This window comes from Phalacrocorax aristotelis, chromosome 5 (genome assembly GCF_949628215.1).
Source record: "Phalacrocorax aristotelis chromosome 5, bGulAri2.1, whole genome shotgun sequence".
Lineage (NCBI taxonomy): Eukaryota > Metazoa > Chordata > Aves > Suliformes > Phalacrocoracidae > Phalacrocorax > Phalacrocorax aristotelis.
This window is the reverse complement of record NC_134280.1, coordinates 26,080,516-26,106,399: the sequence shown is the minus strand read 5'-3', so window position 1 is coordinate 26,106,399 and position 25,884 is coordinate 26,080,516. Positions and strand designations below refer to the sequence as shown.

Below are 25,884 nucleotides of genomic sequence, written 5' to 3'. Positions count from 1 at the left end.
GTGTTTTAACTAAACTTTCATTGTAAGGCAAGAGCTTCCACTCTACTAATACAGTTATCAAACATACATAAAATAAACCAACTTAGATTACAGGTTCTTCTTCCTTCAAATGGATCTATCCATTTCATATCATTACATTGAGCAGTATCTTTGGGTAGACACCCACCTGCAGCATGATGGTGCAAAGAAATTTTTAATTATTACAGATTTATTAAATGTATACACTTGTGCTATTTTTTAATTTATAGAATCTTTAAGGTTGGAAAAGACCTCTAGGATCATCAAGTCCAACCATCAGCCCAACACTACCATGTCTCTGAAGTGCCCTGAAGTGCCACCATGCCCTGAAGTGCCACATCTACATGTCTTTTAAATGCCTCCAGGGATGGTGACTCCACTACATCTCTGGGCAGCCTGTTTCAATGCCTGACCACTCTTTCGGTAAAGAACTTCTTCCTAATATCCAATCTAAACCTCCCCTGATGCATCTTGAAGCTGTTCCCTCTCAGTCACACTCTTGCGTCTTGTAAGACAAATGGGAAAATGAGATCTTCACATTAGCCCCGTTTAAATTGCAAGGTGCACTAACTCAGCTCAGCGGTTGTGGATACCCAAAGCAGGGTTTGTGTACCAGCCTAAGAGAGGATATAGCAGAAGCCACAGAAGCTAAATAAGTGCCTGCAAAGGGATAGTTAGGTCTTCTGTTGTGGCTAGTAAGCGTCCTAATTCCACGCTATTTGATTATATTAGATCATTGAAAGGAGTCTCAAAAAGGCTGTCCAGACGCTGCCCAGAGAGATGGTGGAGTCACCATCCCTGGAGCTGTTCAAAAAACATGTAGATGTGGCACTTCAGGGCATGGTTTAGGAAGCCTGAGGGTGTTGGGTTGATGGTTGGACTTGATGATCCTAGAGATCTTTTCCAACTTTAATGATTCTATGATTCTGTGATTAAAAAGTGGGCCCAAAGGTGACCAAAGGGTCATTTGAAAGGTATATACTGTCATATATTTTCAGCCAGGCTACAAACACAACAGCAGTGCTCATGCCCTTTTTAAAGCCTTATTCAGTGTGCTGAATTGATTAACTGTTTGACTGCTACTTGTATTTCCAAGTGGAATTCAGCCAGCACTTTGATTAATGTCAGTTACCAAATAACGACAAGTGATTTGAGATAAGGCACTCCAGGAATTTGGTAACTATGATGTAGGGGTAGGGATCCAGACCTGTGGCGCATCTGCTCCAAAGCATTCCCTCCTACTTTTGGGTGTGCTGTGACACGCGCTCGCTGTTACGCCTTAGGAATACAGTGTGTTGTTGAGCGCATATTGACTAGCTGAAGAAGTCAAAAGGTGGACACAGATGTTATCAGGACCAGTGACATTTCTGCTCTGGGGGACGGGACGGGACACAAGACACCTCGTCTGAAGGTGTAAATTCCAAACAACTGGTGTGTATCAAAGCCCAAATCCCCTTCTCCCTGTTTTAGCTGGTTTGCGAGTCTGGTTGCAAGCCTTGTCAAGCGAGGGGCCTGCTCGCGGCCCCTGCTCGGCATCCTGCCGCCGGGCAGAAGGCAGTCGGTACGCGGGCAGGTCCGCGAGGTCCCCTCCCGGCCCTCTGCGTCGACCCCCGCCGCTGCTCGCCGCCACGTCCCTCCGCCCCGCGCCGGTGCCGCCCTCGCCCTTTGGTTTGGCTGCAGACGGGTGGCGGGCGCTGGGCGGCCGGGAACTCCGACAGAGCACACCGAGGGGGACAGCGGCGCCCGCCCGGGGCGGCCGGGCCGCAGCGGGTCTCGGGGTCCGCGGAAGCGCCGGGGGCGGCCGAGATTCCGGGCACTGCCGCCGCCGCCGCCGCCGCCGCTGCCGGGAAAGGAGCCGCCTCCACGGGCTCCCGCAGCCGCTGAGTGGCTGGGCGGCGGCGGCGGGGAGGAGCGCGGGGGCGGCCGCTGCCCCGGCCCGGTCCGGGCCGCCCCCGTCCCCAAACAGCGCCGGAGCCGAGCGGGCAGGCGGTGCCGGGCCAGCCGCCACCGCACCGTGCCGGCCTCCCCGTGCCCCGGCCCTGCGTCATGGAGATCGAGCTGCCCCCCGCCGCCCAGGTGAGAGCGCGGCCGTGGGGTGGGCGGGGGTGGCGGGCGGCGGGACCCCCGCCTCCCCCTGCGGGGCGCGTCCCCGCCCGGTCGGGTCCCCGGGCGAGGGGCGGGGCGGGCGGTCACGAGGCCGGCGGAGCACGTGGCGCCGCCCCACCCCTGCGAAGGCGCTGAGTCACGGCGGGGGCGGGGCGGGAGGTCCCCGCGCCCCCCCCCCCCCGCTCTGTTGCGCCGGGGGGGGGGGGCCGGGCCGGGTCGGGTCTGGTCTGGTCTTGCCTCTTCCCGCCCGCGCTGGTGGCGGAAGGTCAGTCGGGGCCTCTGGGAGCCGCCTCCGCGGGAGCAGGAGCTCGGAGGAGCCGGCTCCTGAGGGAGCGGCTGGGGAGGCGCCCTCCGCCGCCGCCGGAGGGGCCGGGCGCGGCCTCGCGTCGCTGCCCCCGGCGTGCCCGGGCGCCGCTGGCTCCCGCCACGGGTGAGTTACCGCAGGTTCCGCGCCGCTGCCCCTCGCGGCGGCCCTGGCGGGCCCCGTCCCGCCGGCGCGCGGTCGAGCCGGGCCGCGGGGGCTGTTGCACAATTACGCGCTTCCCCGGGGCGGCTTCGGGTTTGGCTCAGCCTCGCAGGGGCGGCCGGAGGAGCCCGGGCCGGGGCGCCTCGGCCTGGGCCGCAGGTGAGGGGCTGTGACCGGGGTGCGCCCCTCGCACCCCCGCCTGCTGGAAACGCCTCCGGAGGGTTTGGGCTAGGCAGCTTCCCGGAGGCTTGGCCCAGGAGGGCATTACGTCTCGGAGGCCTCCGAGGCAAACCTCTCGGAGCCCTGGGCGAACTTGGATGTGTTTGCGTTTTGTGCTCTTGTGCTGCGAAACCTCTTCTCTGAAAGCCTGAGGAAGTTCAGCACTTCTGCATTGCAGGCTAATTGCCGAGGAGTGGGGTGAATTACTGAAAACATAATTGAACTCCATTATAAATTTATGTGATTGTTACATTTTTTTCTGGGGCTTTTAAATGGGAATCGTACTCTTATTAACTAATTATTAGGTTTAAAGAAGGAATACATGAAACAATCTGAAGCTGTTTGAATTCTTTTAATACTATGAATTTAATACTCGGGAGATTTGAGGCTCTTTAAGCATATGTCAGTACAATGTGTGCTACACAACAGAGCTTCTTTAAACGTTGTCTGTCGTCCTTTAGGATGTATAAGTGGATACTTCCTGCAAGTAACACTTCTTTAGCAGTGTTGGATATACCTTTTCTTGTTCATTGAATGCTTTTCCTTTTCTGTCTTAGGCTACTCATAGCTCTCTGCCTGGCTTTTCTGTTTTTCTAGCCCCAGGTAGTGCAGCCATGACCTCCACCTTGCCTCCTTGGTTTCTTAGAAAACACTGCAACAAAAATCAGGCTCTAGGCCTGTGCTATGTAAACACCCTGTGAATTTCTTTTTGCCTGTAGTATCCAGCTATGGCATTTTTGTTCTCATTCCTGAGAGCAACTTGACAGGCTGATACCTTGTACCTGCTTTTGTACCTTCTTGCCCTACCCACAGTGACTTCTCTGCCAGCAAACCTAGCTTTTGTTACTTGTTTGCCTACTTTGTCAAACTCTTTCTACCAGGCCACCTGTTGCAATTTTCCTATCTGAGCTCAACAGCTGCTGGTTCCTTCTCTTGCAGACCTACCCTGAAAAGGCACTGCGTTTTTTAGATAGTAAAGGATTACTGTCTTTGCCATATAGTTTTAAATGTATTTATTAAATGGAAAATTCAAATACCCTTTCCCATAAAATGTTCATTCAAAATAAGAGATGGGGAACACACTCTTCATTTAGCCCTTTGGATTTTTGCAAGCCAGTGGATGGGAAGGGTGTGCGCTTGTGCAGATACAGTACAAGCTCTTAGTCTTTTATGTGCCTGACAGCAATTGTCAGAGCAGTAAATGTGAGTGTGAAGGACTGGGGTTGATGTAGCCCCTTAAACCAGAGTGTAAAATCGCCACTTTCTGCTACATACTTCTGTGGGAGTTAGCAGTGCTATTGCCTGCAATATTCTTGAAAAAAAGCGCATTCTTTTGCTCTATCTCTCTGCCTGGAAATAGGATGCACCTCTGTATGCAGAGGTGAAATGGGATGTTGCCTATTACCCATTAACAGCACAGACATCAAAACATCTAAGAAAAACAGAATGCAATGGAATGAGGGTCAAGATGTTTGGAATCACATGGGAAAGCATGATATTCTTGTAGTAGCTGTTCTCAGTAAATTTGAAGTTACTGAATTGGTTGCTTGTAACCTTGTAAAACAGCTCAACAAGCTCATCAGTTATTAAATTTTGAAACTCATGACAAGAAGAAAGCAAAAAGAGTTCACTTTCCAACACAAAGAATAAAGCTGTGGGTTGCACTTAGACTGAAGACCAACTGTAACAACTGCCAAAACCAAGTAAGCAAATAATTGAGTGCCTGTGTAAGTGGACCTGTTAGGGTTTGTCTACCTAGAGAACTGCCCTGAAGAGTCTCGAGCTCAATTAGAGTGATCTCTTCCATCTAAAGGGCTTTAACAAGGAATTACACGTACTTTTTTTATTATATGCTGCATTACATTGTCAAGTGAATGGGTTTATTTTTTTATTCCCTAATGGCCCATCATTTCCACATGAGGTAGATTCTGCAGGCAAAGACAAACAAGTGCACCACTCAGGCCTGGCAACAAGTCTTTGTTTTTTGGGTTTGTTTTGTTTAGTTTCTTGATAATGAGGTTTAATAACCCTGTTGAATGGGAATATCTGATCAAGATATCTGTAGAAATATCTCTTTATCTATGTATGTAGATAAATTTCAATATAAGAAAACATCCACATTTCTGAATATAATGTTATCTACTAAAATTATGGACAAGCTTGGAGGAAGTAGATTAATATCACAAGCTTAAGGTAGCTTAAGTAAAAATGTGTTTATTCTGTTCCTCTCGGTTCTTCTGTGCTCACCTTGATATTGGGCTGCACTGATAGAGCTTTCTTTCCTTCAAAATTCAGTTAAGGTAGTATAGATGTAATGCAGCATAGTATGTTTAGCTGAAATGCACGTAGGCTAATAGGAGCTGACAGTGTCAATCCCTTCAGGAAAACAGCGAATTGGATTTTATTGTTATTGCAGTAAATATCCATCATATGAACACTGTTCTGTAGTTTGTCTTTAAAATGGGCTAAGAATTTATAGTTGTATTTGAAATTGATGGAAGTGCAAGATGTTAATTGCCTCTGAAAATATGACTTGAAGTTTGTGGTTAGGACTCAAAGTTGGAGGAGAATTTGGCTTTCAAAGTTTATTGGGAAATATTTGAAAGAGACCAAACAGGAACAAAAAAGAATGTTCAGCGTAAGCAGAGGGCAGCTGGATGATCTCGTGTGCTTTAAAGAACTTGAGACATTTTTATAGCACTGTGTGGGTGGTTAGGAAGGTTTGTGTATGCTTCCTGCTGAAGTTCATGGGCAAGACTAAATTTTGGTTCTTGGTCCCTTACTTTTATCTTTTTGTGTTGTTTTTAGTGGAAAAAGTAGAGATGGTATAATACTTATCCTGAATAAGACTGCAGCAGGTTATGTATAATCCTGAAGGACAAGATACTGTTAAAAATGTGTCAATTATTATATCTGTTGTTACACCTGGATACCCCTTTGAATTCTTATGGTTTCTTACTCAAGTTCTATATCTTAAATTTGCAAAGCAGAAAAATATCTGTTTGATAGGTGTTAGTACTTTTGTGACCCTGACTGAAACAAATGTCGCAATAGCATATTTATTTTGTTAAAGAAATCTCAGGTACCTTTGTGGTATATGCTGGGCTTTGTGAGCTGATGTTGAGGAACACTAGGAGTGGAAGGACTAAGTGACATGTTTGTCACTCACTTTCTCAGTAAAATCAATTAGTACTATTTTTTAATATAACTTTTCCTATGTAGTTGTGAAATTTTGTCATGTTTGGCACTTCAAGAAAACTAACAAACTCCAAAACAACAAAAGCTGTCAGAGTTTGTTATTTAAACATTTTGGAATGCATTGGACTTCTAAAGGACAGTGAAAAGAGTCAACTGCAGGCCCAGGAAAAAGGTGAGCATAGGGCAAGAGGAGACACTATAGAAAGTTCAAATGATGACAGTAAATGACACCAACTGTGGCCATTCCTGTAATGCTGGAGAAGTTCTTCATTGGAAAGAAGACATTTGTTTGACTTTTTGTATCTAGAACACTGCTTCTTCCCTCCCCCCCCTCCCCCCCCCCCCCCCCCCCCCCCGAAATGGTAAAGATAAGCTTTCAAATGACCAAACCATTCACTAAAATTAGGCCAATTTGTGAAAGTGTAATGTATTTGCAATGATCGTGTTGGCTGAGGCTAGTGCTGTACAAGTCCAGGCAGTAACCTGTCGGCATGAATTAAATATTAATCCCTTGCTGCTGTGCTTGAATTGCAGCCAGCAAAAAGCCCTCCAAAGTCTCCAGGTTAATAACCTAGTTAAAGTTTGTTTTGGCCTCCATCTCATTCCAACCCCAAGTAACCTGTAATTTTAATATAGCACATTCCTAGACCACTTGAAAGGGTTTGAAGTCTGTTCAGTTTTTCTGATTGTGCATTATACCAAAGTTGGACTTTGTGCCACAGAATACAGCTTCAGGTGAAGGGAAAAGAATACAATGCGTTGGCCACATTAGTTCTTTTTTGGTAATAGTCTAGTTTAACTGGATTTGGAAACGCTTCATCTACTACCCATGCAAGTCTTTCTGTGTAGACCAATGAAAAGTCAGGTAGGAGGCGTTGGAAGTCATGACTTTGAATTCGTGTTATCCAAAGATGACTGATATACAATGAACTGAAATCCTGCTCAGGATTGCCCAACAGAAATACTTTTATGGCATATTTGTTTTATTAAGGTAAACAATTAAACCAGCCAGTAAAAATGAAGCCAGCAACGCCGTCTGTGGTGTATAAAACTGCATTAAACTGTGGAAGGCTTATCTGAAACAGATACCGGCAAATACATTTCAAGTAAAGATAGGCATTGTGTACTTTTATCTTTCCTACCCAGTAACTGCTTTCTGTACAGGAAAAGTAAAGCTAGTGACAGTCACACATTAACTGGCAGGAGCAAGAAGTTAATTGATCGTTTAGTGCTTAAGTTTTCCTAAAGTATAAGAACAGTATTACTACTCAGTGCAGCACAGTACTGAAGCAAGCACAGGGACAGGGCTCTCTCAGGATTTCTTTTTCAGTGATTTTTAGATGTTTCTTAATTTTTCTTTACTACCTTTTAAAATAAGGAAATGAAAAAATACATTCCCCAGCAGAATATCTTCATTTAATATTAGTTTAGTTTTACCTTGACATGCATGAGTCAACAGTGCCTCTTTCAGATGGAAGCAAAGTCTCTCAGAACCATACAATTAAATTAAATATTAATTTGGATAACCAAGCAGTCTTTAACAATATCAAGTAAAGTTAAAAACGTTTCATTATTTGACTGCTTTACAGAAAAGGATTTGTCTTCATCTTAGGAAGCATCTTCTGTTTTCTGTCTTTAGCCATTTTGAATTCTTGGTAAAATGTTTGCTCAGTTTAACAGCCATATCGATTTTCTAAAGTCACGTGTTGATACATGGGCTTTGTGTTTGGCTTTTAATTTCTACTTTAATATTCACTTTAAAAGGATTAATTCAAGTGTTTTGGTATGTTGGTCATGGAGATGATGGGAAGCCAGTAGAAGTTAATGAGAGCGTTAATAGCTCAGTTAAGTTAGCATTGTTTTACCAGCAGAGTAAAACTGCTGCTCAGTGGTATATTTGTAATCTCTAGCAGAAGTACTAACTGGCAGGGCTGGAGTAGAATGGGGTATAACTTAGAAATAATACTTACGTGGGTGCAATTTATATACCACAGATCTGGTTGAAGTTTTCATTATGTCCTTTTAGATTTCTGATTTTGTCCTGATTAGTGGCACTTTTTTATATTCCTTCTTCCCAGTATAAAGTGTGTTTTTAGTGAAGTTATTTTGAAGGTGCTGTAAATGACTATTAATGTTTCCTATCCTTAAACTAAACCATTTCAAGAAATGGGTCCTTGTTGTTGATGCTGTTGCAGTACTGTGGGAGTTGAGACCACCCAGCCTTGTACTTGTAGTGCAGTGTCTTAAGACTTTTAATGCAACTTCTGCAGTATTATGAGCAATGCAATTAAAAAAAAAAGAAAGGAAAAGAAAGTTCCTTTAAGTTTGATGTTGTAGCAACAAGTTATGTAAGACCAATTTGAAACCATATCTTTCAAACGTTTTAAGGAAGTATCTTCTGTATGACTATGAAATGTAAAGATACCAGCTTTTCCCTCCTTGCCCCCACCTCTGTCTTGCTGTTTCAAAGTTTTATTGCTGTTCGTTGTATTGGTTTTACATGCTGTCTCTTGCAAGTATGAAAAAATCTACTTCTGGAGACTGCTTGCAAAACAAAGTTTGCATACTTGAGAAATTGACTCAGAAGGAGCTTGGTTGATAGCCTGCCTTTAAGAGGTTTGTTTTATTATTAAGGGTGTGCCTATTTGCTGTGTTTGAAATTAATGCCCACTAAGTGTTGAAGCGGTGACTTCTACAGCTGAGTTATGTGAAAAGCTGCTGTGACTTTGATTTGCTTCCTGATCAGATCATCATCGCTGTTCAGCCATAAAGAGCTACGATAGAAAGATCCTGGGGGGGTTGTTTATTTGAAACCTTGTGGTAAAATTAGTACCTTCCTACTTATTGCTATAATTAGAATGGAGCAATTCCTGTGCTGCTTGCACCGTTGGAAGATCCTCATCCAGAATTCCCAGGCACCACGTGGTCGATGCAGGTCTGCAGCTCTGAATGCTGCCTGCTTCCATGTAAGATGGCCAGGCTTTGTCTGCTCTGTGACTGGCGTTTGTGTTTTGTGCTGCCAGGGCCTAGGCACTCAGTCATTTCTTCTTTCTGTCTTCAGGAACTGTTTGGTTAAGTTACGTGCTGTTGGGGAAGAAGGCTGAATTTTGTCCTAAAACAGGGTATTTCCAGTTAGACTGTGTGCAGTTGTGACCAGATGACATGTTCCGCAGTCAGCTGGGTAATAAAACAATGGGCAAAGAGGGTGGCAGGAGTGGGTGGACAGCTCTGAAGGCTGGTGCAGCTCAGCTTAGGTGGGTAATAATTTTTAGGAAGCTTCATGGCTGGAAGGAGAACACAGAGACTTTTGTGGCAGAAGTCATCTGAGATGTGTCAACGGGAGTATTCTACCCCAGCTAGTTACAGTAACGCTTGTATTCACCAGTATTGCAGAAGTAGTGACTGAAAATATGCACCAGTGCAGATAATATAGTCATTAGGCATCCTTGGAACAAGGATACTGTAGACCGTGGTGCAATCTGCTATGAATTATTTGACGAGGTGCATGGAGATATTTTCTGGTTTATAACATTGAATTATATTTGCACTTTTTTTTCTGCTGTAGATGGGTCTTGAGCAGGTCTATATCAGCTGAGGAATTTCTGGAAGATTGTCCCGCTGATATTTGTAAAATAAATCAAACAAAGCTGAGTAAACTTTTGGAACAAGTAGGATTTAAGATACCTAAGGATGAAAATGGAAGTACTTCAGTAACAAAAATGGTACTATTAAAATAGCAAAATATGATAAAACAGAATTTATATTTGAAAGTAAGTAATAACTTATGTCAGTGGGTATTCCAAATTATTTAAATTTAATCCTTTGGCTATGGTAATGCATATCATGTTTAGGTGCCTCATAGCTGTGTATGCTGTAACAGAGAGAATTACAGCACAGTGACTTTTGATACTGTGCTTTCTAATTTGGCTTGAGTATTTGAACTAGAATATTATCAGGTCAGTTCAACTAGTATGAATTGTTGTGACTCAGTGGAATGTTTTAGTTCTGTAGAATGTCTTCCAGCTTCATTTGTGATGCTTTATCATCTGCTACTTCAGGAATTTAGTCTGCACCTACCACTCTTGGGAACTCTTGCTCAGCTAATAACCAATGTGAACATATCAAGACATCTTTAATCTCTCAAAGTTTCTTTTTGCTGGCAAAATGAAGAATGGAAGCCACTTAAGTAATGAAACTGTTAATGGAGTGCTTTAAATTATTCTGAAAAACTCTGTTACTAAGGTCAGAGCCATAGAATTATTTTAAATTCAAAATTAATCTTGGGATGAGAGTTTGATAAATTGTGTGTGTATGCAGCTGAGATGGTGAACAAGGTCTTATAAAACACAAAATAGTAATGACAGAATTAACAGTTCATAGCTGATTCTGTGAGTAGTGATTTACCCTAACAAGGTCTGTCTCTCACTGCCTGAATTAACTACGCTATAGAGAAATTTTAGGATCTTACAGTTTTTACTGATCATTTGCTATGATCTGGTTCCTGCCCCCTGCCCGCCAAGTATTTACTGAGGCATAAGGAAGTGTTTTGGTCAAAGGCAGAAAACTGTTTAAGATCCAAACCTGACATTCTCTTTGCGTTCCATATTTTCTTATTTTACAAGTGACCATCTTATCCTTTTTGCCCGACAAATTGATTCTAATTATGTCTGGAAAGCAATCAAGTCTTCTGTAATGTCGTTTGTTAGAAAAAACAGCTGTAAATGCTGATTTTAGAGACAGTACTGTAATATACTTACAAACTGGATTGCCTCTCCCTCAGTATTTAGTGCTTGATAACCGTGTTAACAAACCTGGAGTTTGTTTGCTGCTTATGATGGAAGAGGTATATTGACATGTTTATTATTTGTGGCAAACAGTCTTGTTTTGGCCATCATAGGTGCTGGTAGAATGTGTAAGGGGGGGACACATCGGGGATTGGCCTCTACCTTGATTTCTTAGGTACATCTACCCATTTAATCAAAAGGCTGAAAGAGGCAGCCCTGTGATAATCACCTGTACAGGCTGTGAGCCGGTGAGCCTTCTGTGTACTCCAAGGGGACAGATATGGAAGCCCTGAAGACAGTGGTAGGCACCGGAGGCTCTCGATCTGGGTGGAAGGATGCAATTACTGATGATTGAGTTGGGAATTTTGTTGTTCTTTTGAGGGTATCAAGAATTGCTGCTTTTATATCATTTGCTAAAAAGGACAAAACCATTTACCTACTCTGGTTCATGCCTTGGAGGATGAATTAGCTCTTTTTGCTTTCAAAATTTATAAATTGAGTACTACACAGAACTTCAGAAAGCGAGCGCTGGATTGCATCACACAAACAAAACTTCATTTTTGTACACAGTGTTGTTCAGTACCTTGAAGGGTTTACCTTTTTTAAGCAAAAGCTGTCATTATGTACAAAAATGATAAATTGACATGTGGACACCTGACATGTTGGCCCTTCTTGAGCTTTCTGGTTTAGTTGTTTAACTTTGCAGGACCTTCAAGTGGAAGAGCCTCCTGAAACCTTTGTGGGGGTTGATGACTTTTAGAGGATTGCTTTTTGCTGTCAAATATGTGAATTACAAGTGCTTAAGAAAATGAGTAAAATCTATCCTTGCCTCATTCTATGGAAAAACAGCTCTCATCATGTATCTTGGTGTGGCTTGGGGGAAGGGGAAAAGCAGACTCCTTCATGCAAATTAAATAACTATTTCTATGACGTTTAATGTAAATTTAGGGAGAGCGTTTTTGGTCATCAGTGCACAGTTGACTGGTATTGTTATTTACTGAAGCTTTTATGTAGTATGTCATAGAATAATTTGGGTTGGAAGGGACCTTTAAAGGTCATCTAGTCCAACCCCGCCCTGCAGTGAGCAGGGACATCTACAACGAGATCGAGTTGCTTGGAGCCCTGTCCAACCTGACCTTGAAAGTTTCCAGGGTCAGGGCATCTACCACCTCTCTGGGCAACCTGTTCCAGAGTTTCTCCACCCTCATTGTAAAAAAACTTCTTATATCTAGTATAAATCTACCCTCCTTTAGTTTAAAACCATTACCCCTTGTCCTGCCACAACAGGCCCTGTTAAAAAGTTTGACCCCATCTTTCTTATAAGGCCCTTTTAAGTACTGCAAGGCTGCAATAAGGTCTCCCTGCAGCCTTCTCTTCTCCAGGCTGAACAATCCCAACTCTCTCAGCCTGTCCTCAGAGGAGAAGTGCTCCAGCCCTCGGATCATCTTTGTGGCCCTCCTCTGGACCCACGCCAACAGGTCCATGTCCTTCTAGTGCTGAGGGCTCCAGAGCTGGATGCAGCACTGCAGAGGCTCTCACCAGAGCAGAGGGGCAGAATCACCTCCCTTGACCTGCTGGCCACGCTGCTTCTTGTGCAGCCCAGGATACGGTTGGCCTTCTGGCTGCAAGCGCACATTGCTGGCTCATGTCCAGCTTTTCATCCACCAGTACACCCAAGTCCTTCTCCTCAAGGCTGCTCTCAATCCCTTTGTCCCCCAGCCTATATCAATACTGGGGGTTGCCCCGACCCAGATGCAGTCACTAAGGAAGGCTGTGCATGGTGTTAAATAAGCCATTTAACTGTGAATTACTTTTTTGGAAAGATAGTATCACCACAGCAAAAATTTGCCGCACGAGGCCTCCCTTCCCCAAATCTGTTATGATCCTTTACTCTCCCGTGGTAAGCAGTTGAATAGCAATGTATTAGTGGCCTTTATTTTGTTGGGTTGGTTTTGTTTTTTGTAGAAACTAAATAACCTTTCCAAGTGTATTTGAAGTTGCACGCTCAAAAAAAAAAAAAACCAACCCTGCTTATTTATGCAAAGCTATGAACTGACACTAAATTCCCAGCATTACCTATGTAAGTTATGTATGTGAGAAGTGCACATTAATTGCAAGACTCTCATCGACAAGGTATTTAACGCCCGTGCCCCACAGACTGCCATGGGAGGTAGGCACCTCTGCCGTATGTGGGCTGGTGTATACAGAATATGTCATAGCCTACCACGTCTGGAGCAAACTTTATTCCCTGCAACGTAACCATATTCTTAAACTTTTAGTCTTAAGATACTACTTCTAGGCTGATGAGGTGTTTGTGTGGCGTGTTCTCTGAGTTTGAAAACGTCCTTACTTGTGGGCTCAGCTTGGAACTGTGGAAGAATTTCCTTGATGCAGCTTTATGGAGTACATGTCTGTTACTGAAGGAGGGCTGATGGATATGTGCTGGCAGTACAGTTAGTGAACCTCATTGCTTTCTAACCCACACAGATATTCCAGTTGCTTGCCATTGTAGTTTGGCCCATGAACAACAACAACAAAGTTGCTTGCGAGATCAGCGAAGTGAAACTTGGTGAGACATGCTTCTTGTAATACTAGAGCACGTAGTTTCCACATCCAGGATGTAGTGCAGCTGTAATGGCCCATCTGGTGCTTGTTGCCATAACTTGCCTAGCCATCAGCAAAATGACACCTAAAAATGGGGACTTTACAATAAAATCCCAGTACAGTGAAAATGTGTTGTTCAAGAAAGATTCTGAATAATCCTGGACAGTATTTCGATAGTGTTTTCATGTTTGGTTTGACACATGCTTTTCCAAAAAGTGTGTAATCCTGATGAAATCAGAATAGTGGCTAATAGATTATAATCCAAGGTTAATACAACCTAATAAATGTGTTATTTGGAATTTTGTTAGGTTATTTTCTCTGTTTTGATGTTTGTCTTTTCTTGCTTCCTGATTTCTTTCATTGGACATAAGAGCGTGCTATAACTTGAATGGATTATGTTTCCCAGATGACTGAGCCATTATTATAAATAAATCCTCTTGTAGATAAACTGAGTAGCCTGTGGCAATGTCCGCACACAGTACATTCCAGCTGAACCCAGCCAGGCTAGCTTGAAGATAATCATTTAACAGGTAATTGTTTTTCAAGTACTGTAGGTTCAATATATAAAAGGAATTGGGACACATGGGCTTTTGTGTTCCTGTGGTTCAAAGAATAGCAGTTTTTTCAGATGCTGTATATTTTTATATTATTTTTTTTATATGTAGGGTAAAGATTTTTTGTTGTATGAATGACAATCTAATAAATGCCAGTTTTCTTATGATGCAGTTTTAACTTGGGAGAAAAAAAATGCAAATAAAGCCATTAAGACCAGCTTTTCCTGAAATGAAGTAGACTTCTGAGATGGCTGCTATTTGAATACCTTTCAAAATTGAGTTAAGGGGTGCAGTATGTGGTAATTAGACTACAGCTAGAAAGTCAGCCACAAAAGAATCACTCAGTTTACTTGCTGGGGCAACACAGCAGAGTTTTGTTGATGTATCAAGCATGTAAAAACAAATAGACTGACTAACCCACTCTTTTATAAAACAGTCCCATGTTTTTGCCAGCCTCCCCATTTTATTATGCAACTTGTGTAATAGATTGTAACTTGAATACATATTAACTTTGTGTGCTTATTGACTTAATCATTTTGTAATGCTGCTGATGCAAGATAGAGTAAAGAAGTAGCAAGTAAATGGCTCTAAGCTGAAGGAGGGATTCAGAATTTGAGTAGAAAGGGACCACAGTGGTTTTATACCAGCCAAATATACTGTGGAAAAGTGGCATTTAGATTAACACAATATAATTAAGACATAAAAGGGTAAAGGGAGGAATGGAACTCATTTAACTGAAACAGCAAGGCTGTGAAAACATCTAAGATTCATTGCTTAGATACTGATGTTCCAGAAAGCACTCAGTGATGTCAGGAGGTTTAGGACTAAGTCTGAAGAAGCTGGATGACACCCATGACCATTTTTGGCTTTTGCTTAGCAGCCAGGGTAGCACTTGTAAATATGGGCATAGTTAAATTTATTCAAGAAAAGTTCATCATCATTACCTCACAACATTAGACCTCACTCTGTCTTTTCCTTTCGGCTAAGGCAGAAAGAGGGGACTTTGGAGCAGATATAACGCATGACGTATTTGGCCATGAATACTAGAGAATAACTTTTGAAAAATCAGATATTGTATAAAGAAAATAAGTATCAATGTCAGGTTTAAGACTTTGCTTTCCATAAGCCATTCAAATGAGACAGTGGGTTTCAGCTTTTTTTCCCCTGTTTGTGGGGTTTGTTTTGGTTTTTTTTTTGTTGGAAAGATATTGAGGCAGGATCAGTCTTGGGACCATTCAGCCCCTGGAAACAGCATACTCTATATTAAGCTGTATTATTTTAAAGCTGCCTTCTAAAATATGTATTGATTAAACAAATTAGAAACATAGCTACTCCTGGAGTGTCTGAGAGCATCAATCTTCTGCAAAAATAGCTGCAGCACTGAGCAAGAATCCCCTTGTCTGTATACAAGAAATGGTCACCTCAAGGCAGACCGAATGTGGTGGGAAAAGGATATGTTTATGTTTCTGACTACAGAAATTAATGAGCCAGAGAGGAAAATGTTGCTCCTGCTGCTGTGACCCAGGCTGGAAGGGAGTGTTGTTCACGCATGTTCAGTATTTTAAGGAGTGGCATGGAGGTGAGGATGCACTGATTTTTCAGAAAAGAGAAAACTATTGTCAAAGTGAAGTAAACTGCTCTTTATGCTCCTCCTTCTCCTTCTCTTTGTTGTCTTTCTGATGAGGGTGTTTTTCTTTACTTGCTGTGGTCTTACTCTACTGTTAGCATTAGGATTTTACAGCTTTTGTAGTTGGAATGAAGTTAGTACATTAATGGCCATAAATAGCCTCCAATGGCTATTTATTGCAATTAAATTCTAGCTTTTTACATCCTTCAGGCTTAAAGAAACCTGTCTTTTCACTGTTACTGGAGAATGAGGTATATGTTTTCTCTGGCAGTTTGGAAGCTTGCTTGCTGTAGGATGTGTCATATGGGAAAACCATCATTTCGGGAGCTATACAGATCTTACAGTTGTAGCCTTTGTTGATACCATTCCTGGAAGATGACACTTCAGGAGAAATACCTAAATTATCCACCTCTCAGAAGAGTTATTTCTGGAGTGAGGGTTGGGAGAGTGGGTGGGTAGAGCCCAGAATTGCACTTGTAGGGGAAGACTGTCCTGCCAGCCAGCCAGCCCCTCTCCATGTTCTTGTCAGAATAATGCCCAGACAAGGCTTGTAGTGAAACTTAAGAATGCTGGACAATCCAGCCAGGGAGTTTTTAAACTAATCTAATTTATAAGAGTAGATCCTGACAATTTGGCATTTATTAGGAGAGCCTGCTGGAATACAGTGGGAGGTACAATCTGAAAGATGAGTTGTGTGTTAGGAGAAAATAGAGGCTAAACATTTTTAACTAATGAAATATCAAGACTACTTCTGTTCCTTGCCTGGCAAAGCATTCTAGAGGTTTGTTTCTTCAGTAAGAAAATGAAATTTGTCTACAAACACTTATATTTCAGGGACTGAGCTTATGTCTCTGTTGCAGCAGAAGAATGTCCCAAGACACACAGTCAGCATTTTTCAACAGGCTTATTTATATAGACACAGAGTGGAAATTCTCTTATGACAGTTCTTTAAAGCTATGGCTTTTCAACCCTTTCAGAGCTCTTTTTCAGATAAGTTAGACTTCCAGGGCTTAAAAAGAGTTTGCAGACCAAGATATTGGCCATCCAAAGACTCTTTAGGGCCAGGAAGAGGAAATAGGCATCGAGAAGCAGTAGGCTGGTTTAGTGTAAGTCCAGTCACACCAGTAGTAAGTGGCACAGGTATGAAAGATAGAAAAGATGACACCCCCTCATACCTGCTCAAGCACCCTGTTTCCTCCTAGATTGCCTGAAAGGTCTTGGTGAAGAGCGTGGGACAGCAGGCAGCTCCACAAGGTGGTCAGGGATTTGACCTTCTGCATTTACAAATCACAGGTGGTTGTCATGTGGCTTTGTTTGACAGCTGTCTGTTCTGTCACATTTCCAAATCCTAAATCCAGACATCTAAAATTGCTATTGTACCCCACTGCCCTCCAGCATAAATAGTTTCTGCAGTTCTCTTTTCCCCAATCTTTTCATAAGGGCTGTTGCTCGTTCAGATTTTTCACGTCCTCGCTGCCCCTTACACATTCTTGAATTAACTTTTGTTCTTTGATTTACAGATGTAAGGGATTTAAAATTATAGGTCAGCTTCCGAAACTCAGTTGATGTTGGGTTAACTTTATCTGCTTTCTGTGCTTTCTCTGACGCATGAAGATCATGTATCTGGGATTTTTTTTCTGTAATTGAGTTGTAATTAAATAAGTAGCTTGCTTTGAAGAAGATTTTGAAAACAAAACGCTAGTTCTGGTGATTTCAGAGATCATCTGAAAACATGGAATGATTTATAAATGATTCTTAAAAGGTGCTTGAGCAAAAACAGTTCCTCCTGAGGATAAATGAGGGGAAAACATTCAGCTGTTGCTTCTACAGCCTGTGCTTTTCTTAACTGGTAAAATGCTTCCAGCTCCTTCTCTTGCACTTGCTTTATTACTTGATCCCCTCCCTTTCATTCTTGCCTTGGAGTATCTCAGGTCCTCAGTTCTCACTTCCCACAAGTGTGGGTTGTTTTTTTTTTAATACAGCAAAAATTTAAGGTGCTTTTTGTTCATTGCTTTCGCTTTCTGGAAAGCAAATAGGAATTGAGGATACTTTGCGAGTTCTCTTTCTGTGAATACGCTATAGGAGTGTTTTTGTTGCTGCTTGTAAGGTTCCTGTCTGAGCTCCCCAGCAGGATGCAATATCTATTGATTCTGTTGCTCTTTCATTTATTCATGCTAGCATGTGAAACCTTCTCTCAGAGTTAGGGGCTAATGGATCATGGGAAAGAAAAGCAAATCCTTGTCTGGTGAGAGGTACTGCTAATGCTTTCCCTATCTATGTTGCAAAAGGCATGACTTCAAGAAGTAATGCACAAAACCCACAGATGTGCTCTGTATTAAGGGAACAGCTAATAATGGGTCTGAGAGTGCTTTCTGAGATTGTTTCTCTGCTGACACTTGTACTACTGGATGTTTCTGCTTCACCTATGCTACCTGTAAATGGTTTATATTCCAAACAAAACCAGTCAGATAAAACAAACAGGGATGAAACAGAAGATTAGCGTATTGTTTAAAGCACAAAAGTCAGTCTATGAAAATAACATGGAAACAGGGTTTCTTGCCTTTGTTTACCCTACTGCAAACATGTTTGCTTAGGAGCAATAAGAGTTAATTGTCAAACTTTACAATGTAGTCAGAGATTTTCTCATAAAATGTATAACAGACTCTGCCCAGATGGCAAATGCTGATATGTAAATCTAAAACATGAAAATTTCCATTGGGGGCCAGATGGTGGCTTAATGTGAATTGTTTAACATTTAGGTTTGTCTTATTAAAAGTGCCTTTGTATGTCCAAACTAAGCTATCACTGTGGTTGGAAGAGCATATCACTAAATGAACAACAACAAAAAAATATCAAACCATGAGTACAAGGTACCTCCTGCTTACATGGATCATGGGAAAGCAAAGAGTGTCCTTTTCTGAAAGAAATTCTTTCTCTGTCTACAAAATGGTCAAGAAAATATAAATAAAATCAAATCACTGTTTGTCTGCTTGGGAAAAATACTAAAAATATATTACTTTCCCAGAAGCTAGAAAAATTAGACAATGGGTAATATACACATTAAATACCATAATGTATTTCCCCTCAAAATAGGCGTTGGTGTTCAGTGGGAAAGAGCTGAGCTCTCGACAAGGGGGAAGCATCACTGCTGCAATCGCTCCCAGGCACAGGTCCTTCCTCCTGCAGGGGAGGGCTGGCTCTTCCTGCGCTGCCTCTTGGCTCTGCCAAAACCATCGTTTCCTCTGATGCAATTCAAGAAATTGCACAACAGAGGAAAGAACAAACGGGCACTTGTGGACTCCGTCACATGAGGGACTGCTGGCGCCTTTACAGTAAATATGTCTGATATTAAGGGAAGTGGTTAGCGTGGCTCCAAAGGGCAGCAACCAGCCCTGGGTCAGATGAGTCTTTCACAGGACACTCTGTGCATGTGCTCCAGTTCGGATGCGGATCTGCGCTCGCTTGTCCCTCCAAATGATTTTTTTGAGTCATGTTGAGCATCTAAAAATTAGAGTAGCTGGTGCACAGGCAAGAAGTAAAATACCTTTTAATAGCTTTAGTTAAACACTCCAGGTATCAAATATGCAGTTACTTTTTGATGCTTTCATAATGGAAGGGGAAAAATGCTTCAGTGATAAACCTAAAATAGAGCGCCTGCTTGTGTCTCTGGATAGCTCTGTGTGTGATAGTGTTCAACAAGGCAGAGAAGTAATTAAAGAGGAAGGCTGAAGGAGCAAAGTTGCAAAATATTAGTGCTTTTTTTTTTTAAGTTCTTTGCCATCACCTTCTGCTGGGCATTCACTAAGGAGTAAATCACTGCTCAGTGTTCACTCTATTAACTTTGATCTGAGCTTTGGACTAATGCTCAGATTTTTTTTTCTTGAAAAGGGCAGTATTACTAAAAGTGTCGGCTGAAATTGTAGATAAGTGTTAGATGGCAGGTTAATATTTAATTGTGTGCTGTTTGATGATATTATATAGTAGCATATTGAACAGAGTAGCGTTTCCTCCATGCAATCCATTCATGTGAAGAGTAATTACTTGAATTGTTATTCAAAGTTAAAGCTAATATTACTGTAATTATTTATAACTTTTCAAATAGAAAATAGGAGTGTTCTTTTCCATTTATATGGTGATAATTTAAAAAAAAAACAAACAAAAAAACAAACCACCCTTTTGGTTTTACGTGCCACAAACACAACTAAATAAAATAAAATAAAAGAAGATGCTGCTAACAAGCATATCTCTCCAGGGTAGAGCACAACACTGTTTAGCAAACCTCAGCCCTTTGCCAGAGATAAGAGACTGGGCTGAATATGGTCCCTTGAAAAACGGTGACGGGAGTCAATCAATGCTGTCTTATTTCTCAACTGACAGCCCAAGATCCTGAAAATCCTGAAAACCATGCAAGCATGTTTGTTCAAACAATAATCCTGCTTGCTGAATTGATCGCTGCACACACAGAGAGGTGGTGTGCAGCCACAGCATTTCTTTTGGCCAGCTGGTGTCTTTGGAGATCTCTCATCCCACAAATGAGGCAGCACCCAAAGCTACTTATTTTGGTAATGAATATAGCTAGTAGCATGGCTGAAAGATTTAATGGCTGTGCCTTACCTTTTTGCACTAAGGCTACGTGGTTTTTCCTCTTAAGGAAAACATGTTATGCCTTCTGTACCTCTTTTTGATCACTTTTGTTTTTCATAATTTAAACTGAAACTGAGCACCAATTCTTCTATTTTTGGGCTGTAGTCTGTTGCAACTCGCGGAGGAAAACAGCTCTGTTAAGTCACAGCCTCGTGCATTATACACACGCAAAAAAAAAAAAATATCTTTCAAGTCACATTTTTAATGGTGCCTTGTAAACGAATAATTCAGAAGTGAGCCCTGAAATCCAGATCCTACAGTTTTATCCAGAACATATTGCAAATGCTCTGAGACTAGGAAACAGTTTCGAATCTGCTGCAGAAGGAGACAGTGAGCAGCTGGTAAACTACTGGCCCTTAATGAAGCTATACCATATTGCAATATCTGCAATTACTGCAGAACTTAATTAGTTCGTTTTACCCTGCCAATCTGGAGAGACCAAACATTGTCTTGGGCAGCCACTGTAATTATTTCAGCATCTTCATTGCTGGCCATTAAAGCTGAATTTGATCTCTGCCAGCAAGGTATATTTAATATGTCTTAGATTTGGGAAAGCCTGCATTGTGTTACACCCAGATATTTTATGCAACTGCCCGATTTTAGAGAACAGTAATTTTTTTAGTAACTGGTAGAAGTAGTTCATGCAATGTATAAATATGAGTGTCAGCGTTATAACATTTTTAACGAAAAAACGAGACTACTGAATTGCGTTGTTCAAATGTGGACTTGCCCTAAAGCTTTTTGCCATAACTGTTGTACAGAAGTGATCGTTTTGAATGGTAACATGATCTGGCGTTTGGTTACTTGGTTTTCCTTTTGAAAATAGTCTTAAGAGATAAGGGAGTGTTTTAATTTGATATGATGGCTAAATAAATGTATCTTGGGTGTAGAACTGCTAACTGAATCAGTAAAGGTATGTTTAAATAAAATGTAGCATTCAGTATATTATTTGTTGGTTGCTAGCCTGATGAAAATGCCCAACACTGAACATTATTTTTGTGTGCTGCCGCTAAAGGGTAATTTTAAGAAAAATGAAACATGCCATAAAATCAAAGCTCCCAGGCACCAGCTAGAAATTGTTGGCATTTACCCATCTGACAAATGTGGCTACCAAGTATTAAAATTCTTTATCAGCTGACATCCTAACTGATTATTTTTGAGTGTTAGGTTTTCTTCACAGCAGAAAATAGTCCAAACTTCAGCCCTTAAAAATATTGAATATTTGAACAGTAAAAAACAAAACAACAAAAAAACCCACCAAACAACACAAAAATAAAGCAAAAAAACCTCCAACAAAACAGTCCACTAATACCCCCCCCCAAAAAAAAAAAACAAACGACAAAAACAAACCACCCACCCTTATGCAATAAATTGAAAGAAGTTGTAGCTAAATCAAATAATATTAACCAGTTGGTTTTCCCTAAATAGCAGAGTTTAATTTCTTCTGAAAAACTACAGGTGCAAGGGTGGCTGATTTCCAAGAAATGCAGTCATTGTTAGCTGTCTGATAATGATCGACTCTGTGATGAGCCAGAGGCCAACTGATTAACAAAATTTAACCCCCATTGACCTGTAGTTTATACTCAGCTGCTCCAAACCAAGTGCACTTAGAAGATCACCTAGACTAAGCTTTAAATTACTTTTTTTTTTTAGTAATAATCTTAATAATTGTGTTTAGTGCTACAGTGATGTTATGTCACTTGGTGACTTCGAAACCAAGTTACCCTCTGACTCTGAAGCCCTGTTCTGTTGATATTTAAGATTAATACCTAAATACCAGGATGGAACGTAAATATTTTAAAAATACATTTAGCAGTATGACTATTCTAGTTACTTCAGACAGCCCCCATCATGTTTTTAGTCAGCTTTTACAGTTTTATAATATTATCTGGAAAAAATTTACATGGGCAAACTTTTCAGTTTCTGTTCTCTTCTCCTGAAAATTACTTTCCTAATGTGGCATAATTTGTTCTATAGCTTCATGTTTTCTATGACCTAACTCAGGAAAGAAGAATGTAATTATCCTCTGGCTATTTCATGTATTACCTTACCAATTGTAACAAATTACTTAGTTTCTATGAGCCTGTGTGCAGGCCAGGGCAACCAAACCATCAGTTCAGAAACTTTAGAAAGGTCAGATAGAGCCGTATTTTATTTAGACAATTTAGTAAGATTAATAAGCCTCAGTTACTTGAGTCTACCTGTTTAATACAGAAATTAAAAGCTTTGCTATTGTTCTAAATCAGTTTTGCTGGGGAGGACACTTGCTTAAAAAAGGCATTTCTCTTACAGGACATGAACTTGATTGACATTCTTTGGAGGCAAGATATAGACCTTGGGGCAAGGCGTGAAGTTTTTGATTTTAGTCAACGACAGAAGGAGTATGAACTCGAGAAACAGAAGAAACTTGAAAAGGAAAGACAAGAGCAGCTCCAAAAAGAGCAGGAGAAAGCCCTGCTGGCTCAGCTGGAGTTAGACGAAGAGACAGGTGAATTTGTTCCCGTTCAGCCAGCTCAGCGTGTTCAGTCAGAAAGTACTGACCCATCAATCAGTTTCTCACAGGTAAACTCTTAGTATGTGTTTGTGTGTTTAAACCCTTTTCCATTCACAGGAAGACATAATATTAGTGGTTACCTAAAACGAATTTGCATTCGTTGCTGTAATGGAAGATTCTTCAGTTATTCAAAGATGCAGTAACGTTTTTTCATAACTTTCCTATTTAGACCACACAGACTTCAAAACCAGAAGCAGAGGCCTTATCCTTTGATGACTGCATGCAGCTCTTGGCAGAAGCATTCCCATTTTTAGATGACAATGAGGTAAAAATGCTCAATACAGCAGTTTCACAGGTGGTCTTCTAGGGGATCAGTCTCATGTCTTCTCTTACTAAGACTTGTCTTCAGCATAATATTAATTTGTGTTATGATTTGAGTTTTGTCCTCAAGCTGACTCCAGCTGGAATAAAGCAGTGTAGGATGCTTGAACTAGGGCTGTGCCCAGAGGGAGTAGAGTGGTACTCTTGTACCACTTGTTCCTTGTGCTTATTGAATCCTGCAGCCAGGATTTGGTGTATAACGCTGGCTGATGGCAACGGTTCCAGTTACTGCAAATGATGGTAGCGGACTCGGCCGGTTTGTTACAGTGAGCTTAGTGGGGGTCACTGGAGTTAGTCCGTTTCAGTTGCTTTAGTTCCATGTGCTGACCCAGACTGCTTGATGTGTAAGGATAAGCCCTTCACCAGCCGGTTTCCAAATTTTTTTTTTCCTGTTTCTTTCCTTAATAGAACACCTTTCATGGGAATATTTTCATATTATCCCATTGTTTACAAAAAAAGCTTTTTTTAAGAAATGCCTGTCTGTCTGTTCTGCAGAAATGGTAGAACACAAAAAAGATTTTTGCTTTGGGAAATTCAAAGTTGTTTTTTTGAGCAGGGTTTTTTGTTACTGTTAGGGGTTTTTGTGTTTTTTGGGGGGGAGTGTTATTTATTTATTTTTTTAATATTTCAGGCTTCTTCACCTGCATTTCAGTCACTGGTTCCTGCTCAGATTGATAGCAACCCAGTCTTCATTTCCTCTGATCAAACTCAGCCACCTGAATCACCTGTTCTAGTTCCACTTACTGATGCGGAGAATATGCAGAACATAGAGCAAGTTTGGGAAGAATTATTGTCCCTTCCAGAGTTACAGGTAAAAGTTTAGTACGATAAGCACCTGAAAAAAAAAAAAAGCATGATATTTTGGAAGAGTATGGTATTTTGGAGAATGCAGTACAATAGCATCTTTACAGATGGTGATTATGACACTCATGTTGGATCCTATACCTGTAGGATGTCTATAAATCAATGTAAGATTTAATTTTTTAAAAGTAATATACTGAAAAACATGTAGGAGGAAGGAAATTAGTTGCTTATCAGGCAGCCTTAACAAAACACAATCTATCTTCCCGATCAGAACTTCCCCATGTTTAGCAAATCATTCTTTGCCTCTGTATGCAACTTGTTACAGCGTGGTCATGGTTGAAATTTCAGTTGCTTAAAAATGGACACTTCTGAATTATGGCTCTATGCCAGGCATTGCTTCCACAAGCATTATCATAATGTGGTGTCTGATTGTGTGAATCACTGATGGTTACTTTTGCATTCAACTTCTCTAAGGAAAAAGTTTTATAAAGGTGATGGTAGAACATATATTTAGATACATAGAAGTGTCAGGTATAGTTATATAACTACTGTTTATATATGTTCAGGAAGAACTAATTATGTAACATACATGAACTGAATATTTCAAAGGAGCAAAAAATCACTTTGCTATATTTCTAAATTGTGCATCACAGAAGTAGTCTGGGGTTCTTTTCTCCTATCCTTTTGTTTCTATTTATATTATCCTTAGATTTGACTATAAAATCGAGTAAATTTATTTTCTAATATATTACTGTAGAATGTCATCATGCTTCAGCATGATGCTGCTCTACTTTAGGCTGTTACCACAAGAGATGAATGCTCAGTGGAATGCCTGTAGATCCAAATCATGGTTTTTTAAAAAAGAAAAAAAGTCGTTTGCAGGAACGACTGTTTTTCCTGCTGCTCCACATTTTCCCTTCGTCTTTTTATATTTTTCAAAATTCTCCTACTTTTAATCTTACTGCTGTGGTAGGCTTAAAAGCCTCGCATAAGTAAGAAGGGCAACTGGCTGTGAAGAGGCAGCAGTAGTGCTGAAAATACATTAAGCACCAAACCAGAATTATCTGTTGCAGTAATTCTGAATAGTAATTGAATAATCTTCTGAAAAGTGTGATAATTAAATTGAGGGCATCACCTTTTATGAAATTATCTTTGAAGAAAAGGGAAAAAAGAGCTCTCACATTCAAAACCTTTGCTTAAGCCTTGAACAAGCTCTGGTTAAATAATCAGTGTGTGGTCCCTTAAGAGAAACAGAATCATTTTGGTAATTGCCCAATTCTTTGGGGACAGCAGGCACACTTATTTCAGTTTCAGTTAAGAAACTGCCACCCTGTTAGAAAGAACATTGGTCTTGTAGCCAATGAAAGCCCATCAGCGTAACAGTCGTCGACACTCACACTGATGTTAGCCACCTTAACTAAAAGTATGTGGGGTGAGTTAAGGTTTGCAAGGCTTCATGTTGGTACTCTCTTTACTTCACTGAGAATTACATTTTACTGCACCGAATACCTGCTTCATTCAGTAAGTCCTAAAGGAATCTTCTTTTTTGACGAAAAGAAATCTATGATATAACATGAAATTGAGTGTGAAAAGTAATGGTTTGCTAGTAATGTCTAATGTGTTAAGGCTCATTCAGTAATTTTACATTTGCTGTACTCGTGCTGTTCCAAGCAGTGATGCCTGTGAGAAGTGCAGGCCTGGCAGCTCCAGGATCCCCACTAGTAATTTACCAGAACAGGAGGGCTCTGCGCAGCTTCCGTATAGTGGCGGAATGGGTCTCTTCAGCATCTTGCTATGAGCTGGAGAGGCTCTGCTCTTGTCATCTAAATAGCTTTGTCCAGAACAAGTTGCTTCATACTCTTGCTTAGGTATCTGGTCTTCCTAGATTTACTCCCTGTAGTAAGAGCGTGTTGTAGTCATCTAGGTCACAGCAGTGCTGTAATACCCATTTTATGTGTGTGTTCACTGCTAAAATATTTATTGTT

At 41.2% G+C, this 25,884-nt stretch overlaps 1 protein-coding gene across 2 annotated transcripts in view; it reads left to right on the top strand.

The window, feature by feature from the left end:
* Positions 1 to 1,928: 1,928 nt before the first annotated feature.
* The window catches only part of NFE2L2 (NFE2 like bZIP transcription factor 2), a 26,495-nt gene continuing 2,539 nt past the window's right edge, over positions 1,929 to 25,884 (top strand). Inside the window, exons 1-4 of one of the 2 annotated variants that reach the window (XM_075093552.1) lie at positions 1,929 to 2,094; positions 22,513 to 22,782; positions 22,944 to 23,039; positions 23,748 to 23,906. In XM_075093552.1, coding sequence (XP_074949653.1) covers positions 2,065 to 2,094; positions 22,513 to 22,782; positions 22,944 to 23,039; positions 23,748 to 23,906 — 555 coding nt within the window. In that variant the 5' untranslated portion in view covers positions 1,929 to 2,064. Of the gene's footprint in view, positions 2,095 to 22,512; positions 22,783 to 22,943; positions 23,040 to 23,726; positions 23,907 to 25,884 lie in introns of both variants that reach the window. The other variant, XM_075093551.1, reaches the window with a different exon arrangement.